The sequence below is a fragment of the Pteropus medius genome, unplaced genomic scaffold (genome assembly GCF_902729225.1).
Source record: "Pteropus medius unplaced genomic scaffold, Ma_sr-lr_union100, whole genome shotgun sequence".
In the NCBI taxonomy this organism is placed as follows: domain Eukaryota; kingdom Metazoa; phylum Chordata; class Mammalia; order Chiroptera; family Pteropodidae; genus Pteropus; species Pteropus medius.
The window spans coordinates 13,803,549-13,820,720 of record NW_024349800.1 but is presented as its reverse complement, the minus strand read 5'-3'; the positions used below and the strand labels follow the sequence as shown (position 1 = coordinate 13,820,720).

The 17,172-nt window shown below is 35.5% G+C and overlaps 1 protein-coding gene across 17 annotated transcripts in view; it reads left to right on the top strand.

The window, feature by feature from the left end:
- The window catches only part of KLF12 (KLF transcription factor 12), a 380,325-nt gene that overhangs the window by 343,379 nt on the left and 19,774 nt on the right, over window positions 1-17,172 (top strand). For all 17 annotated transcript variants that reach the window (XM_039886852.1, XM_039886850.1, XM_039886851.1 and 14 more), the window contains one exon: window positions 9,890-10,047. In XM_039886852.1, the coding sequence (XP_039742786.1) occupies window positions 9,890-10,047 (158 nt within the window). The remainder of the gene's footprint in view (window positions 1-9,889; window positions 10,048-17,172) is intronic.

Genomic DNA, 17,172 nt, shown 5'->3' with positions numbered 1-17,172 from the left:
CTTTTGAATATAGATTCAAGAGCCCTCAATAAAATACCAGTAAGCTGAATATAGCAACATATAAAAATGATTATATACCACAAACAAGTGGAATTTAATCCAGGAATGAAGCTGATTTGACACATGAAAATCAATTAGTATAATACATTATATTAATGTGTTATAAAAGAAGACCATATAATTATCACAATAGATACAGAAAAGGCATTTGACAAAATCCAACTTTTTTATGATAAGAACACTCAAAAACCTAGGAGTTGAAGAGAATGTCTTCAACGTGATAACTTCTATGAAAAACACACCTAACATATTAATGGTAGAAGACTGGATGCTTTCTCTAAAAGCAAGACAAGACAAGGATAGCCATACTCATTCTAGCCAGGGCAATTAAGAAAAAAGAAAAGAAATCCAGATTGGAAAGGAAGAAGTAAAAGTGTCTCTTTTTGCAGTTGATATGATCTCGTATATAGAAAATCATAATGATTTGCCCCCAAAAAACTATTAATATTAATAAACGAGTTCAGTATAGTTGCTGGACATGAAATCAATGTACAAAAATCAATTGTATTACTATCCACTAGCAGCGAACAATCTGAAATAAAATTAGGAAAACAATTCCATTTATAATAACATGAAAAAGAAAAAAATACCTAGGAATAAATTTAACAAAAGAAGTACAAAATGTGAACACCGAAAACCATAAAGCATAATCATAAAAAATTAAATCTTAAATGGAAAGACATCTCATGTTTATGGATTGAAAAACAATATTGGTAAGATGGCAATATTACAAAAATGGTAAATAAATTCAATGTAATCCTTACCCAAATTCCAATGCATTTTCATTTTCAGAAATTAACAAACTGATCCTAAAAAAATCTTATTTTATTAAATATAAAATATCATATAAAATACTCATGTAAATAATCTTGGGGAAAAAAGAACAAATTTGGAAGAGTAACACTTTCCAATTTCAAAATTTACTTCAAAGCTTTAAAATTGAGAAAGTATGGTACTAGAATAAGTGTATACATACAGATCAATGGAATAAAAGTGAGAATCCAGAGATAAATCCATATATTTGTGGTCAATTGATTTCTCTCAAGGGTATCAAGACAATTCAATGAAGAGAGAATAACCTTTTCAACAAATAATAGTGGGACAACATATATCCATCTCTTACATATATCTATATGTAAGAGAATGAAATTAGACTCCCTCCTTTCTTACACCATACATAAAAATTAACTAAAAATGGGTCACAGATCTAAATGTAAGAGCTAAGTCTATAAAACACTTAGAAGAAAACATAGCAGTTAATAATCTTTGAGAATTTATTAGTTAAATCCTTTTTAGATGTGACACCACACATACAACTAAAGAAATATTAAATTGGACTTAATCAAAATTTAAAACTTATTTGCACTTTAAGGACACAATCAAGAAAGTGAAAAAGCAACCCACATATTGGAAGAAAATATTTGCAAATCATATATCTGATAAAAGACTGACATCCAGAATATATAGAAATCATGCAACTTGACGACAAAAGACAACACAGTTTAAAAATCAGCAAAGTATTTGAATATACAATTCTCCAAAAATAAACATGGTCTGTGAATACATCAAAAGATGCTAAACTTCATTAGTCGTTAGGTAAATTACAAATAAAAGCCACAATGAGATAACACTTAACATGCACTAGGATGGCTAAAATCAAAAAGAAATAATGTGTTGGTGAAGATGAGGAGAAATTACAACTTTCTTACAGTACTTGTTAAATTATAAAATGTAGCTATTTTGAAAAAGTTTGAGAGTTCCTCAAAACATATATTTTTGTATTTATTATGGTGACATTGGTTAACGAAATCCAATAAGTTTCAAGTGTACAATTCAACAGTAAGTCATGTATATATATATATATATATATATATAGTATTGTGTGTTTACCACCCATAGTTAAATTTCTTTCTGTCACTGCATATTTGACCCCTTTTCCCCCACCTACCTCCCCGCTGCCCGCTACCCTCTGGTAGCCACTAATGTATTGCCTATGTCCATGAGTCTCTGTTTGTCATGTTTGTTTGTTGCTTTTAGGTTTATATCATACATATAAGTGATATCATGTGGTTTTCAGATTTTTCTGTCTGGTTTATTTTGTTTAGCATGATTATCTCGAGGTCCATCCATGTTGTTAAAAATAACAGCATTTCATCTCTTATAGCTGAGTAACATTCCATTGTGTATATGTACCACATCTTCTTTATCCAGTCATCTATTGTAGGACATTTTGATCGCTTCCATGTCCTGGCCAAGAAAAACTCCAGTGAAATATTATCAATGAGTTCTACTTGGTCTTGTTATTTATAAATCCCCATATGAGTAATAAAAACTGTTTCAATAATTTATGTTAGCTTAAGTACCAGATAGTTAGCTGGTATTATTTCAGTGCTCTTTAATAAAATGAATCTCTAGTGTAATATAGACCTAGTTAATGATCAGCATAAACTAGATGGAGCCCTGTTTTGATGGTCAGTTCGAAAGTTTATATATGGTTGCATTACAGTGTCTCATTAGAACTGTATATTTGGAACATTTTATATATATTTGAATATTTAAAGCACAGAATCTTCTTATATACCATTCTTGCCTGGGGTATATATGTCCATAGGACTGTGTGTTGTAAATCTGCCTTATAGTAAGATCCTTCTGATATGGAAAAAGTAACTTCTTTATATCAAATGCTACCCTGGAGCAGTATTATGGTGAGACTCCAGTGTACACATTTGGTAAAGTTCTCATGGAGTCAACTGTTCCCCAAGCTCCATCCTCTCTTTCCCTTCACCCTTTCAATCGAGTACCTAATTGGCATGCCAGTTTCTGGAGAGGCATTCATAAGACCACATCTTCAATCTTGAAGAGTTTAAAGTTTATCTTTGATGAAATAAGAACTTATTTCTCTAATTTAGCACAATTCTACAGGGTCTCAAAGTCAGACGGATTTAAGGGCTACACCAGTAAGGTAAATATGAAGCGCTGACCCTATAAAGGTGGGTGGTAGGGTTCACGTCAAACGGGGGAGCACAGGGCCTGCCTTAAAGGCATTCAGATTAAAATAATTAATCCCCTTTGGACCTAGAAAGCCCTTTTAAGGTTCAAATAATTCATATAGCTACAATGCCTGGCATAAAATGTGATTTAAACCCCAATGATTTCCAAAGAATTTCTGTGTAAAAGTTCATCTTGAATATTTCAGTAAGTTATATGTCTTCCATTTAATGTCTGTTGTAATTCAGAAATCTATGCTTGTTCCAGGACTCTTGTTTCATCCTAAATTATGAGTTGATTTTATGGGGTAAAGTCTTTGCAATGCATATAGTGTTCTCCAAAGTAACTATTTTGAGTAGGCACTATGTATCCCAAATGGATCTTTTTTGTTAGCATACCTATCTCAATTTATAATCTAAATTCATTATAAAATTTAATAATAAAACCAATCACAGCTAATGCTATTAAGGATTCATTATTTTCTATTTTTATCTTCAGACCTTTTGCTTAATACAGCTTATGATCATACATGCTGAAATATGATGAATCAAAAAAAAGCCAGAAAGATAAAGCTATAACATTTTTGAGTATTTTAATGGTCTAGAAAGTGATAAAAAATACTTAGGAGCAGCTGTTATGTTTAAGTAAAATCATGATATACTGTGAATCTATCTATCTACAGACCCGCCTAAAAAAGACTCATTTGTAAACCCTTTATCTTTTCATTAGTAGGGCATTTCATTTATTAAAATAAAGCAATAATTAGAAATATATTTTGGGTACAGTCTGTTCATATGAAAAAAGTGCCAAATTCTAGTTGAATATATGCTAATAATGAGCTTTTTGACATATTTTACCAAATGTATTCTTGATTTATACATTTTCTGAAAATTAATTCATTTTTATTGAATCCACATTTGAACGTGAAGTGGTATAATGCCTTAGTCACAGTTTCTGGAAAAGATGGCAACTACTTATAATTTCAATCTGTTCAAAAGTAGTTTTCCATAGGAAACTACAAAGCGAGGAATTCATGCTGGTGAATCTGTACTGTCTTGGAAAGTAGCTTCTGGGGATTAGATAGTGAGTGTATTTAAATGGCACCTGTTCCCCAATTAATATCATAGAAAAGAAATTGGCATGGTTTCATGGGAGCTAGATAGAGTTTGGTCGGATACTGTATGGAAAATTATTGTAAAGATTCCTGCTTCTGAGAGCCATCTGCTGGCTAAGAAAAAGCCTGCAAAAAGAAGAAATGCAATGTCTGGCTTTTTGTCATGAATAGAATCTTTTACCAAGATTTATGTAACCCCTGGTTAACTAAAAGTCTCATCAACGCTTTTTTTGGCTCATGGCCTTGATATTTCATTTGCAATGTGGTATTAGATTTAATAACAAGGAAGTGGTTTGTCCATGTACTTTATGGCAGGAACCAGTTCAGAATTCCAGTTGGTGATATTTAATGTTTTATTCAAAATAATTTTAAAATAAACTTTGGAAAACATACTTTTAAAAGTGATGTTTCCACTTCCCTTCGGGTAACTTTATTGTGCCGCCAACTTGAAATACTTTTTGGTACAATTGTAAATAAACTGGAATGGCAGGGCAGGAACTAATTCCGTGGCCTTTGGTCAAGGAAGACATGATCGCGTACCACTGCCAGACTCAGCCTTCTAAAAACGTTTCCCTGGAAATAAATATATATTTTACAACAACCATAAGAATGTATTTTCATAGGTAGATTAATATTAAATAATTATATTGAGTACCTCTACTGGCAATGTGTATAAAACAGTTTACCTTAAAATCCTCAAGAGAAAAGTGTGTGCCTTATTATAACAGGCTACATTGAAGAATGCTTTTATGTGCTGTTGTTTTCTATAATTGGGTTACTGAGGAAATATAAATGATACAGATCATTTTGTTGTTTTTACATGTTATATGATGGTATATATTACATCTATCTATCTGAGTCAGTAGAATGTAATAACTAAGACCGGGTCGTAGAGTCGACCACTTGGGTTCAAATTCTGGGGCGGCCACCTACCTTATTTTGGCCTTGGCCTCAGTCTCTGTATCTCAGCTTCCTCATCCGTGAACTAGGAATGCCAATACATTTGATCTCAGAGAATTGCTTTGAAACTTAAAGCGTTTAGAGCAGTGCCTGGCACATGGTGAGCATCTGTGAATGTCATCTCATTTTTATCCTCAACCGTGGTCCTCGGAGTTCTGTTGAGATTGTGTGGATTTGCTAAGCACCTTCTAGTCCACTATCTTCTGCTCTTATTTTAAAAATTTGGGTGTGTGTGTGTGTGTGTGTGTGTGTGTGTGTGTGTGTGTGTCTTCTTTCCAGCCTTAAAAGAATGTCTTGGCAAAAAAAAAAACTCTAGAAACTCCAATTTCATTGAAGGGCATCTCATCACATTAAGGTCACACGTGACAAATGGTCTTTCATTACCTGCTGATTACAGTTAACCTTAATTTCTTTCATGGCAGCCATGTGGTGCCTTCTATTTAAATAGAGCTGTTCCTGGATGTGACTTTTCAAGCCTCCCTGGGTTTAATTCTAATTTAACTCGCCATTCCAACTGGGACTATTGTGCAACTGAAGTCATGATTCACTCATTTGTTCTCTCTAGATCTAATTATTATGTCGGGGTGCTTAAGAGGCCCCCTCAGGCATTCATTCACTGCTCTAAATGGTCTAACCTTCTGGGGAAGGGAGTAGGCCTTTAGTTATTGTTTCTTTGAACTAGACAGATGTGTTTAGTGTACTTTCTGGGAACACACTAGCCTCTGTTTTAGTTCCACCATTTTCATCATATAGAGCTTATTACTGAGGATTGTTGGAAGAGTCCTATGCTGGCATATGTGATACTTACCTTCACATGCCCATTCATTAGAACAAAGCCAGTTTTGAAACCCAGAAGTTCATTTCCATGCATTTGAGGACACCAATAAGTGCCTTCTAAACAAAGGGACACATTGCTTGGAAATCACAGAATGGGCAGAATAGAAACACCCAAAGTGTGATTATAGCTATTCTGTTACCAAACACCCATGCTTACGTGTCCCGAAGTGAGATAGGACAATATGATGTACCGAGAGTAAAGATCACTCCTTCACCCGTTCCCACTTACCCTACGTGCTTACAGTGACCAAAAGAGGGTTTTTTTAGTTCACCAGCATCCTGAGCATCCTGTACATGTTCAGAGGGATCTCAGTGGCTTCCCACTGAGAATTTTAATGGTAAGCAATGCTTTAGAATGCCTTTCTCTTGAACTTAGAGCAAAGAACTGACACACTTATGTACATGTGTTTTTAATGGTTACCCAGATTCCCTGATATTTAGTAGCTGCTTTGTATAGTATTTAAAATACGAAACTTAGGGAAATGAGAGAAAGAGTGAGAAATTAAGTAATCATTCTCTGAAGACTTGCAATTAAAGGATCCTAGTAAAGATAATCAATTAAGGATTAACTGGTTGATGATATTAAATTGAAAATTAGGATTGCCTGATTTAGTAACACTCATCTATCCATCCTTTCACTATATTTAATTCTTGAATGTCCACAATATTCTAGGCTCTAGAGATACAGACATACTTGGTGCCAGCAGCTTGTCTGTCACATCCGGCCATGGACTTGACTTGGCCCAACTCCCAACCCACGGTTGTCTTGCACCGATAGCGCCTGCCAACCGTGGGTCATGCTGTGGCCCAGCACAGCAGCAGTCAGTCCTCCGTGGCCTTGGAGTGTCCTCTCCTTTTCCTGTGTTTTTTTAGTTCTTCTGCACTTTTGATCCCCTTTTACCTCAGACCCGCTGACCTTCCTTCCTTTCCACAAAGAGATCAAATAAGCAGTTCGGAAGAGTACAGCCTAGCCAGTTTCTTTGACATCTGAGGATGTCTCTGCCATTTTAAAAGGGAAACCAAGGACAAATCTTCCTCATAGAATGTCATGTCAAAGCCAGCTTTGCTGAGTGCAGCTAATCGTTGCACTTGTCGTTTTTTTGTTGTTAAAAAAAATTACTTTTCTTGCACAGTTAACTTTAGGTATTGGTTCTTCATAATGTCCTAAAACATTTCACTTTAAAATGAAGAAAACAAGAGCATGAAGTTTTATAACATTAAAACCATCTACCTAACACGTCTTAATTTTGATGTAAATTAAGAACTCTTAGTAAAGTAATTTTATGTCATTCCGTAGCCGTTGCTTTCCTTTCACTGCCTGCTGTATAATTCAGTGGTTGATGGACTATACAGAAGTATTGCTTCATTGGTCCCTTAAAGACCTGCTTAGTTGTTACTTGGTTTTGATTTCAGATTTATTTTTCATTTTTCTCTCTATATACAAATACATAGCAAGGTAAATATCTAAAATCAACTACAAATGTAAAATGGTTATATTTAGACTTCTATATATTAGTATGTAGCAAGTATTGTATGAAACAATGTGTTTTTATGACAGACTTCAAGTTATAGTTTGAAGCAAACAAATACCATGTCATTTTCTCTATTTAAAAGATATCAAATATATCACAACACAAAAGTTTTATTTGTGAGGTCCCCATTGCCAAGATCCATATTTATTTTAATGATTTAAGAAATGAATTACTGTTCCCCTATTTTCACATGTACAGTCTCACTTGTTCACAAGAACCACACCCTGTACCAGAACATGCCTTGTCAGGAGTAACTAAAGCTGTTTCTTTCATGGCCAAACCCGTCACACTATTTTGACCCTTCACAATAGCTCCAATCCCTGCAACTGAGTCAGTTATGTGGAAAACCACAAATCCACAGTGACTGATAAGAAGGCTGGAAAAAGTGGCTTAGATGTCCCATATGGTTTTTCATGCTACTAATAGAGCTTTTGCATAAAACTGTTTAAGACACAAGTAGATAAACGTTATTTATATTTGATCTTACCTAACAACATAAAGTTTTGACTACTGAATCTGTTATTTGCACAAGTGAGAAGATACATTGAAAATTTAAAAGACACATAGATAGAAGGAGACATTTTTTAAAAGTTGACTTTTGCAATGTTATAGTGAAGTATTAGAAATAATATTCCATCACTTAGGAAATGGATTTAAAAACTCTGAGATGAGTAGTCATTGGTTTACTACCTACCGTATTTCATCTAAGTCAGGTCTCAACCAACTATAGCCCATGAACCAAAAATACCCCACTGTTTGTTTTGTAAATAGTTTTATTAGGCATAGCATACTCATTTGTCTGTATTTTGTCTAGAGCTACTTTCATGCTACAATTGCAGAGTAGATTTGTTACAACATCCACTGTATGACTCTCAAAGTCCAAATAAAATATTTACAATCTAGCCCTTTTCAGAGAAGGTTTACCAACCTCTGATCCAAGTTAAAACACTATTTACTGTAAAATGCAGCATTACTTTATGTACCAATAATAAAGAAAAAAAGTATGCCAATTAAACTATGACAAGCCATCAATTGTAAGAAGCGTCCTAATTTTAGAAACATTAAAATACGAAAAAGTTCACTGTAGAATCAATGAATTGTGATATACAGCACAAGTAAATAATCTAGAGTGTTTGTATCAATGTGGATAGATCTCAAATGCTTACTCAAATGCTTAGTGTTGAGTGGAGAACAATTTGCAGAATGATGTGAGCAGCATGACATTATATGTCTCTTAAAAGCCACAAAACAATATTATGAGTTTCCGTAAATACAGATATACATAGGTATGCATAATTTAAAAGAATTGGAAAAATTTAAAGAAAACCGATGATAGGTTTCCCTTGGGATCAGGATGATGAGGGAAGACAAGAGGGATTTTATCTTTATCTGTAGTGTTCAGGTTTTTTAAAACTAGATGATTTATTAATGCAGAGTAATTTTAAAAAGCATCAAAACATGGAAAAGCTGGAAGAAAATATTTCAAAATATTAACAATGGTAAATTTTTATAACAGAAGTATGGTATAGTATAGTAAAAGTGTTTTTGTTATATTTCACTATAATTTTAAAAACTTCATGACTAAAAAAGATGAGTCATATTCTTCAGTTCGATCTCGATCAAAAGAGATTAAGGTTTGAAGAAGTGCATGTTAATCAGTTGCCTGACATTACAAACTAATCCTGTTTTTTCTGCTGTGGCATTAAGGTTAAACAACATGCAAGTCAGGGCCAAATTTTATAGTTAAAACTTTTTTTCCTAGTGATGGTACAGCTAATCTTTAAATACAATGCACTTTGTTCCTTACCATGAAAAACCATCAACTGGAAAAGTCGAATGTCAGGTGCAGTTTACCGAACAGAAATAGCTTATCCTGAGTCATGTAATTGATATACTGATGTCACTTCTTTCAGCCCAGCCTCACTTGTTTTGAAATGCACGTCGTGATTTTACACAATTTTCTTCGTTGTTTCATGCTATTTAGACCCTCTTGGTACTTATTAAATGCCTTCGTTTTCGTCATTTGTCTATAGCAGGGCTTCCTAAGATATTCTCTGTAAGTGTATTCAGAAGCTCAAATCGTGGAAGTGTAATTTTAACACCACCGGATTGTTTCGCATTTGATAACAGGGATCTACTCACCTACCACTGCTTCCATTTAGCTTTCACTTTTGTCCTGTCGTTTTTAAGCATGTCTTTTACGAGAAATAGGTCAAGCTGCCTGCCTTCAAGATTAAGAAATGAAACGCGTCAGAGAAAGTGACAGCGGGAAGTGTGAACATTGGGGCCTTGAGTCCGTATGAAGCTGTAGAGTATGTCACTGAGGTCTCATGCCACTAGAACCAAAACAGAGTGCTGTGTTTCTCTCACTATCTAACTCCACTTTTTTTTTTTCCAGTTCAATTTCACCATTTAGTATTGAGAGCACAAGACGCCAGAGACGGTCTGAATCGCCAGACTCCAGAAAACGGCGTATCCACAGATGTGATTTTGAGGGATGCAACAAAGTGTACACAAAAAGTTCTCACCTGAAGGCTCACCGGAGAACACATACAGGTACAGCTTCTCCAGGCTTCTCACCAGAGGGTCACTGAGAGTCCAGAAGGGCCAGCTGCTGGACTCCACAGCCATATGTGCTAGGATGGTGTCTTGTACCCACCTGTCGTGTGCGCATCTTAAGTTTAGTCACCTTCTGAGTAGAATGTTCTCTCTCTCTTACTTGAAAAAGGTTTATTATGTCTTGGTAAACTTTTGCAACCATTGAAGTATTTCTTCTATGTCTTGAGGAGTTTTATAATGATATAAACACAGTAATCTAGTCTTTTTCATCATCATCATTAGCACTTAATCACTGTCTTGTTTTTCAGGTTTTAAAATGTCCACATAGCACATCAAACAGCAAGCTGAACAAAATTATTCTCTACTCTTAAAGTTGGCATTTAACCTCTACTTAGAATATATTTCTGTCCTCGATCTCATCCCCCAAGTAACCGAACAAATAATAATAATAATAATAAAGTGACATATACATAGCACCATAGGGAGTTTAGAAAAATATTTCCACATGATTCCATTTGATTCTCATTGGTATTTGTTTGTTTGTTTATGGAGAGAATTTTTAGTGTTCACAGTTACAGAGAAGGAAATTGAGACCTCAAGTGATTCACTTACTTCATCTTTATCTACCCAGTCACCCATCCATCCATCCATCCATCCATCTACCTACCCACTTATTCATTTGCTCATTCACCCATCCATCCAAACACCCGTCTGTCTAACCACCTAGGAAATAAGCCGATTGGGTCTTCACTTAGCCCCCTATTCACCCCATTCATTCATTCTCTGTGTGTGTCCCTCAGCCAGCATCTCCGGATCCTATTGGCTTCTGGATCCTATTCAGTGCCACCACTAGGATGCTCTGGGAAGAGACTGAAGGTGGGAGGCCGACCCTACAATTATATTACCTTTCCTAGGAAAAGTGAGGGGCAACTGGAATGTGTGAAGCTCAAAGAAGCAGGTAGAAGAGGGAAATTTATTCACACATATTACTGGCAGCAGTGTGCCACGGATGGAGCAGGTCCGGTCCAGTGAGTATCCCCAGCAGGAATCAGACTCCAGCACCTGCCTCTAACTGGAAACTTCAAGTGTAACAGATTCCCTTGGGGCTGCGTAAATAGTACTCCCATCTCTTAAAATCATCACACTGTATAAACCATTTCCCAGCTGAGGTACCAGAATCGGTATTCTTTGCCTTGATTTAGTCCTGTTATTGTGTCAGACTACTTCCAGAGTTGCTTTACGTAGACAGCTACATGATTCCATCGTTTTTGTGCGTGATGAAGTTATGGCACAGGAGGAGGCTTGCCTGAAGTCAGAAAAGCATAATAGAATCTGATGTTTTAACTTTTTGCTCATTTAATACATTATATTTTTAATATTTCTAATGTAATCAACACAGTTTGTAAACTGCCTCTTCTGTCTTTCTTCCCTGACCCCAATCCTTTCCCCCTTTCTACGTAATTCCAGATTCTTCCCTCTCCGTTGATTCTGAGCTTCCCCAGGAGAACTTTTCATCTATTTCTTAGGCACTATTTGTGAATCAATTTTTTTATCATAAAGCAAAGAATGAGTATAAAGACATGAAAGTCAAATAAGCATGTTTCATTCTGTATCTAGATAATGAACACAAGTCATAGTAAGTACAATCAAGTCATATTAGTGACTTTGTATGGGAGCATTTCTGTTTAAAACAAATGATCTTTCTCCTGTGAATCATCACATATTTTGAGTTATTCCTATTTTTTTTAACTTTCTGAAATTCACATTAGCCTCTTTTCACACAGAAACCGTATTCCATTTATCTAAGTGATGAACAGTGAAAGAGAGGAAAAGGTTTAATTAAGTACTATTAAAGGATTTAACTCCATGGCAGAATAGGATTGCATCTTACAGGTTTTACCATATGCTATGGAAGTAACGGAGACATGATTTGTGTATTGTAATTCAAAACAATATAAACTTTGAATGCCGAAGTGGAATTAATTAGCTTGGCTTATTAATAAGATGAAATCATAGACTCCGAAGGTCTGAATGAACCTTATACATCACAGAATCTAATTTGTTTCCTAAATAGAGGAATCCCTTGGGTATCACCTCTCACAGAGATCAAGTCACCACTCTGCAGTTTTCTGCACACTTAGACATCTTTTATTGGATCCTCACACCTGGTGGTTGCAGCTGTCATTATCCTGTGCACAAGTGTGGTTTCTGGTTGACTGTTCTCACAGCAGTAATTTTCTTACCTCTCCTTAAACATTTCCAGTGACAGAGAGCTTATTCTTCTGCAAGACAAGTTGGGTGAAATTTCTGAAGGTAGAGTCCTCGTCTGGTAGATAATTAGATACTTGGGTTTAAAATTCAATAAAGGGATCAGAGCTGGACTGATCATTTGTCTTTTTTATTGAGATATACAGACGTACAACATTGTGTAGTTTAAGGTATACAATGTGTTGATACATTTATAACTAACAAAATGATTACCATCATAGCATTAGCTAACACCTCTGTTGCATCACATAATTAGGATTCCTTTTTTGTGATGAGAACAATTAAGATGTAGTCTCTTAGCAACTTTGAAGCTTATAGTATGGTATTGTTGATTATGATCACCATGCTGTGCATTAGCTCGCCGGGACTTATGTATCTAGTAGTTGCAAGTAGTACGCTTAACATCTCCCCTCTTACAGCGTTGAGTTGTTTCTTACAGGGGTGTTTGGCTCTCAGTCTCTTCTGGTGGACTGAGACGACTCCATTGATCACACTGCAGTTTTCACTTCCTGGCCCTGGTGCCCCTCGTATCACTGTGTCACCATCATGAACCACTGGCACCTTCAGTTCTCCAAATCAGACACCTTCAGTTCTCTCAGCCACATTTTTCTGGACACATTCCAACTCATCACTATGTCTTTTTAAGTTTCCCACACCACAAATTGAGGGAAGCGGTCTTGTTAATGGATGTGCTTAATAGATGCAAAGATAATGTTAAGTCTTTGAGCATTTGACTCTCTGTTAGGTCATCTAAATGAAGAACTGCTGAAAACTAGATCTTGTCCATCCCCTGTACCTACAGCTAATTTCTTTTAAACCTAAACATGCAGTGTTGTACTTATAGTTGGACTTGTCCGTCAAATGATGGCTCCTTCAGGGGTACAGGTATACCTCGGAGATATTGCAGGTTCAGTTCCAGACGACCACAGTAAAATGAGTTGCGATCTTTTTGCTGGTGGAGAGTCTTGCCTTCGGTTTGTAAAAGAACACCACGTGTGTGAAATGCAGTGAAGCAAAGCAGAGTGAGAGGAGGTGTGCCTGTGCTGGGCTTTCTCTCCCTGAGAGTGTTTAGCCACAGGCTGGGCGATGCAGGACAGAATCATTACGAGGGCTGCGCCGTCTGGGAAATGATAATTCTATATCTATTTTATTGATTCGGGCCCATTCTAATAAATTGAAATGACTTTAAAACCTCTCTGTACCCACTTTGCTTTTAGTATTGTAGCTCTGTCCTTCAGCTTCTCCATTTTTTGCCAGGTCTTGAGTAGGACAGGTTCAGGGAAAAGCCCTGAGATGTGATCCTAGAGACATCCATCCAAATGGGTCTAAATTCATTAACCAGTAACTGAAAATCCACCTAACGTCCAGTCCCTATTTCTCAATCTCACAAGCTACATCAAAAAGTCCTTGTGAAATTCCTGCTTCAAACCACATGCCGAATCCATGCATCTACTTAGCAGAGAGATACTTACACTGTGCAGAGTTTTCTAAACTATCAGACAAACAACAGTATTTTTAAAAAAGAAAGAATGAAATTTGTTTGATTTGCTGCCACTGGTTCAAAATGAGCCCATACTGGTTTCTGATTTATAATTATTTGCAAGATTTTATAACTTCATGTTCAAAATGAAATCAACACTAGTTTTGTAGGGATTCAGGTCGGCTTGCTTTGCTTTTAATAAATATCTTCTTAGCCTTACCTTTGCTTCAGGCATATTGAGTAAGTTATTTGTGTGTGACCAATAATAATTAATGTGAAGTTTGGGATTATAACAGATGACTTATGAGAACTATGCACGCTATGGGAAGTTAAGCAAGTAGCAATGAGAAACTTTCTTTGAGAAAGTCACGTTAATCTTACCATTAACACTTGATCTTTTGTGCTTTATTAGTATGCGGTCAATCTTCTGTTTAGGACTTATACAATAAATTAAGCATATTTGTAGAAGTGTGAAAGAGGAACATTTTCTAGATATTAGCAAGGAATTTAGAGTAAAAAAGAAATGCTGAAGAGTGCCTTTTTAAAAGAAAAATAATTAAACGTATGTTCATGAATGTGCAGTTTATGTAATAACATAAAAATTTGGCCAAATATTTTTAAACGCCTTTACTAACACTGCCTGTGGTAAATCGTTTGACATGTTAAAAAGGAGTTAAAAAATATATCTCAACAATCACATACATGTGATTGTCAGCGGGAACATTTTTCCTATACACTGGTCTAAATTGTATGTGATTCATCTCCATGAAGCAATGTACAGTGTACTTAAATGAATATGCAGTATATTTAAATTAATGGTCATTTAAATCTGTGCTATACATAACTACTTATGTACTGTCAATTTACCTCATTTCATTTTAAGGAATTTCATTGCTTATTAAGTGATTTAAATATGCACCTTAGAGGAAGATATTTTTATGAACTTGGCATTGCCGTTTAGAATTCTCATTATTTTCTAAAAACGTACACCATAATATTTTCCAAAATTCAGTACAGTGAACAATTGGGCATCGCTGCTTCCTAAAGCCACTAGGTGGTGCACTTCACCCAGACGTTGGGTCTAGTCTAAGAGTCTGAAAAAGCCAAATAGAACCCTCTAGTGGTGTGTATTACGTGAGATGACTGTCAGTGTCGTGCAGAATATTACAACTTAATAATGAGCAAGAGAAAGGCAAGAGAAAAATTTAAAACCAGATTTTTTAAAAAAACAATTGAAACATATAAAACTATTCAGTTTCAAATGAATCTGGAAATGTTTTATTTTTTTTAACTCGATATGCTGTTCTCTGATGAACCTATGAGGCTCATTTAGGCAGTCTTACCTAATATTAATTTTAATTAATAGGAAAATTATATACCCAGAATTGTAAAACTAGTAAACATAAAGCAGTCACATTTCTTATCTATCTGGCTTTATCAAAAATTATCCATACCTAAATTTTATACATCAAGGAGGAATCAATTCTGATTTAAAACTCTCTAAAAATGCCCTTCTCTACCTACTTTTACAAAAGAAGGAAATGACTCATTATTTGGCGCTTCTCTTGAGAAATGAAGCCTTTGTAATTAATATCATGTGTTATAATTAATATCAAGTAATGATAATACTTTTGGAATACACATATGCATGCACACACACATCAATCCTGAATACTTATCAATTCCATGCTTTTCTATTTTTTTTTTTTACTAGCCTCATCACTTTTCACTGCTATTTCTATATTTCTTGCTTCTAATTTAACGATTTATTTTTACTGGATGAGATTCTGAAATGTTTTGATGATATTCCTACAAAGAAAAGCATAGGCTTTGTGACAGCTGTGCATCTTGGCCTTTTGTTCACAAGTCTAGCACTTGCTAGATCTTACCTTTGGTAGTGGGGTGCTGTTCATACTTTCACATTTATCTTCATTAATTAAATAACTCATTCCATATAAAGCTCCATGTCAGACCCTCTGTCTAGATTCGTTGTTAAATAAATAATAGGGCTTAGTGATGCCAAGATAATTACTCACTTAATAGCAAGCTGATATTTTTCAGGTAGAAATTTTCTCCGAATAAGTTGTTTGTAAGTCCTGGCCAAACAGCTTACAAATATGAGCCACACTGATAACTGTTGAGAAGTAGAAAACTCATAGAAATGTGCAGTCAGGTGGCGAAAAGTTCAAATCTGTCTTTGGTCCCTAACTCATCAGTGAACTTAGACAAGCTACTTAACTCTGCGAATCTCAGATTTTCTGTTTCTTTTTTAACTTTGAACGTGAACATAAGGATGTTGTTGCGTAATTACCACAGAGGACATCATTTTTATGTTACCAGTTAAATACAGTGTAGGGACTGAATAATTATTCAATTGAAATTGCATACGTATGGACATTGATATAGATAAATGTTCTTGTGAGCAGTAGGTTCCAGGCAAAAAAGTTTGGGTAGTTTAGTATAGGCATCACAATCAGCTATAATTATATAATTTCTTTACTTCAGACTCTACTAATTTAAAATTTACATAATTCAGAAGAAGTTGGAGTCAGCAACCCGCCCCGCATGGCTCCTGGATCACCTGGGCTTTCCTCGCTCCAGACAACACTGAGATCCAGCTCAGTTTACTAAGCCCCTTTTTTACTTTTATTATTTTAATCAAATGATAGTATCAATAATCTTTTAAAGAATATATTTAAAATACTTAGTAAAACAGTCTCCCATTTTAAAAGACCCATTCATAAACAAATTAAACAAGATAAGTATTTATTGAGAATTTTCCATGTCCAAGGCATGATAGATTTTTTCTTGAAAAAGGTGTAGCCTCCATCTTCAATGATCTTGTCCATAAATATGCTAGATAAAACTCTCCTGAATAGTCAGAGCAAAGGCCAAGTGTGCAAGCCCTACAATAAAGGAACAAGCAAAATGGCAAAAGAATACAATGGGAGATGTCTGTTATGGCCAGGGAATTTGGGGACACCTTCCTAAGCTGGGGGTGCAAATCCCTTCTCATTTGACTCCTGTTCATCTGTTGACCTCATTTGCTGACCCTCTCCCAATATCCCCCTAATCCTCAGCCATAATACGACTGAACGATTCTCCAGATGTGACCAACTGTATGGAGCACATTCTTCCCCTTCCGAAAACATCTACCTACGTGCCCCCTTTCTTCTTGTTTTAGTTAGTAAACTCTTATATTTTTTTAAACTGCCTCAGTATCACCTTGTCTGTTAAGCTCTCTGACCACCCTCCTCCCCGAGGCAGGTAGAATTCCATCCTCCATGATCTTAAAGCACTTAGAAATTTCCTTGTGCAGCAGTGCAACGGTCGGCAAGGAGGGTATGTGGGAAACACTGGAGCAGGAGGAACAA